General features: G+C 67.6%; 1 protein-coding gene and 1 long non-coding RNA gene across 3 annotated transcripts in view; one reads left to right on the forward strand and one right to left on the reverse strand.

Annotated features, from left to right (window-relative positions):
- The window catches only part of LOC114005795 (uncharacterized), a 20713-nt gene that overhangs the window by 14064 nt on the left and 4974 nt on the right, over positions 1 to 1675 (forward strand). The gene's annotated exons all lie outside the window — the stretch shown is intronic.
- STMN3 (stathmin 3) overlaps positions 1 to 1675 on the reverse strand; it is an 11400-nt gene that overhangs the window by 727 nt on the left and 8998 nt on the right. For both annotated transcript variants that reach the window (XM_006167066.3, XM_006167065.3), the window contains exons 3-4: positions 1285 to 1460; positions 105 to 296 (exon numbers count right to left, since the gene is read on the reverse strand). In XM_006167066.3, the coding sequence (XP_006167128.1) occupies positions 105 to 296; positions 1285 to 1460 (368 nt within the window). The remainder of the gene's footprint in view (positions 1 to 104; positions 297 to 1284; positions 1461 to 1675) is intronic.

The following is a 1675-nucleotide window of genomic DNA, read 5'->3' on the forward strand; positions in this document are numbered from 1 at the left end:
TCCGAGCTCTTTGGAAGCGGCCTGTCCCCACCTGCTACTGTTACTGACCGCGTCTCACTGACGGCCAGCGAGCCCCTCCTGCCCCGGCCCCTCCCCAGGCCCACCTTCTCGCGCAGCCGCTCGCGCAGCGCCGCCAGGTGCGCCTCGCGGATCTCCTTGCTGAGCTCCATCTTGTAGTTGAGCCGCTGCTCCGCCAGGCGGCTGAAGTTACTGTTCCCCTCCAGCGCCTTGTGCAGCACCTCGCGCTCGTGCTCGCGCCGCTCCGCCAGCTGCTTCAGCACCTGCGCCTCCTGCGTCTGCGCGGCCGGCGTGCGCGTGAGCCGCGACCCGGGCCCCTGGCCACCCCACTTGCCCAAGGACACAGAGCGCCAGAAGCGCGCGCCTAGCTAGCCTGCCACCAGCGCGGGCGACCGCCTCGCCTGGGTTTGCTAGGAATTCCTGGGCCTGGACACTGAAACCCCTGCTTGCCCAGAGACCCCTCAGTCCGTAGGTGGCGGAGGTGGCTCACCCTTTGCCTTTGTGCTGGGCTGAGAGCACCCCCGCTCGTGACCCTACAACGCCCGGGAACTTGAAGGGTCGGAAGACATGCTCAGCCCGGGGTGCCCCAGCAGAGTGGGTGCTCAGGCACACCAGGTTCTGAGCTCCGGAGGGGGTGCCCAAGGGGCTGGAATGGAGGGGGGTGGGCTGCCTGGCCCTGCTAGGGGAGGGGCTGCCCTGGGAGGAACGCCTGGGATGACACTCCCAGGGATCTGAGCTGCCAGCCCCACCATGTGCCAAGCACGGTAGTGTGCTGGGGAAACCATGTCCTCCACCTGGGGCCTGCGTGAGTGGGACAGAGCCACTGGCCGTGCCCACTTGGGGTCTGGCTCAGGACCGCACTCCTGAGAGCTCTGTCTGCGTTTCGGTCTCAGAGGGGCTGGTGCCAGGGGACGGAACCAGGAGAGGCCCCACAGAGCTCCTGGGCAACCCTGGCTGGGCCTCTTCCCTCTCACTTCCCTGCTCAGGGGGAAGATGTCAGCCCCAGATTCATGTCCCCAGGCACCTCCTGGAGACCACCGCCCTACGCCCTGCTGGCCACGCTCAAGGGGGCCCCCAAAGGTGCTTGGCTCCTGTCTCCTCCAGCTGTCTGCCATCTGGGACCTCCTCCCACCCGATTCTTGTGTGGGGGGCGGTCCAGGCCTGGAGCCCTCCCGCCCAGCTGATGCACTAAGCAAGCTCCCTGTTCTGTCTGTCGTGGTCAGCGAGGACCCCAGCCCCTCCATCAGGACCCCCGTGTCTTCTTGCCTTCCTCCGCTCCTCGGCTGCCTCCAGTCGCTTCTGCAGCTCTTCCAGGGAGGTGTCCTTCCGTTTGGGGGGTGAGGAGAGCATGGGGCTCTCCGGAGACAGGTCAGAAGGGGACTTGAGGATGACCTCAAAGCTCTGGCCAGAGGCCCGCTTGTCCAGCTGTTTCACCTCCATGTCTGCAGGGAGACCAGATGAGCAGACCCGAGCCTCAGGGGCCTGGCTGGAGGAGGGGCCTGCTAAGGCCCACGGGGAGAGAGGATCCCGGGAGGAGGATGGTGGGCCCAGGAGGAGGGACAGGCCCAAGAGGAGGAGGGGCGGGCTCAGGAGGAGGGAGGGGCGGGCCCAGGGGAGGAGGGGGTGGGCCCAGGGAGAGGAGGGGCGGGCCCAGGGG

Source organism: Tupaia chinensis, unplaced genomic scaffold (assembly GCF_000334495.1).
Source record: "Tupaia chinensis unplaced genomic scaffold, TupChi_1.0 Scaffold144472_1, whole genome shotgun sequence".
NCBI classification, from domain to species: domain Eukaryota; kingdom Metazoa; phylum Chordata; class Mammalia; order Scandentia; family Tupaiidae; genus Tupaia; species Tupaia belangeri.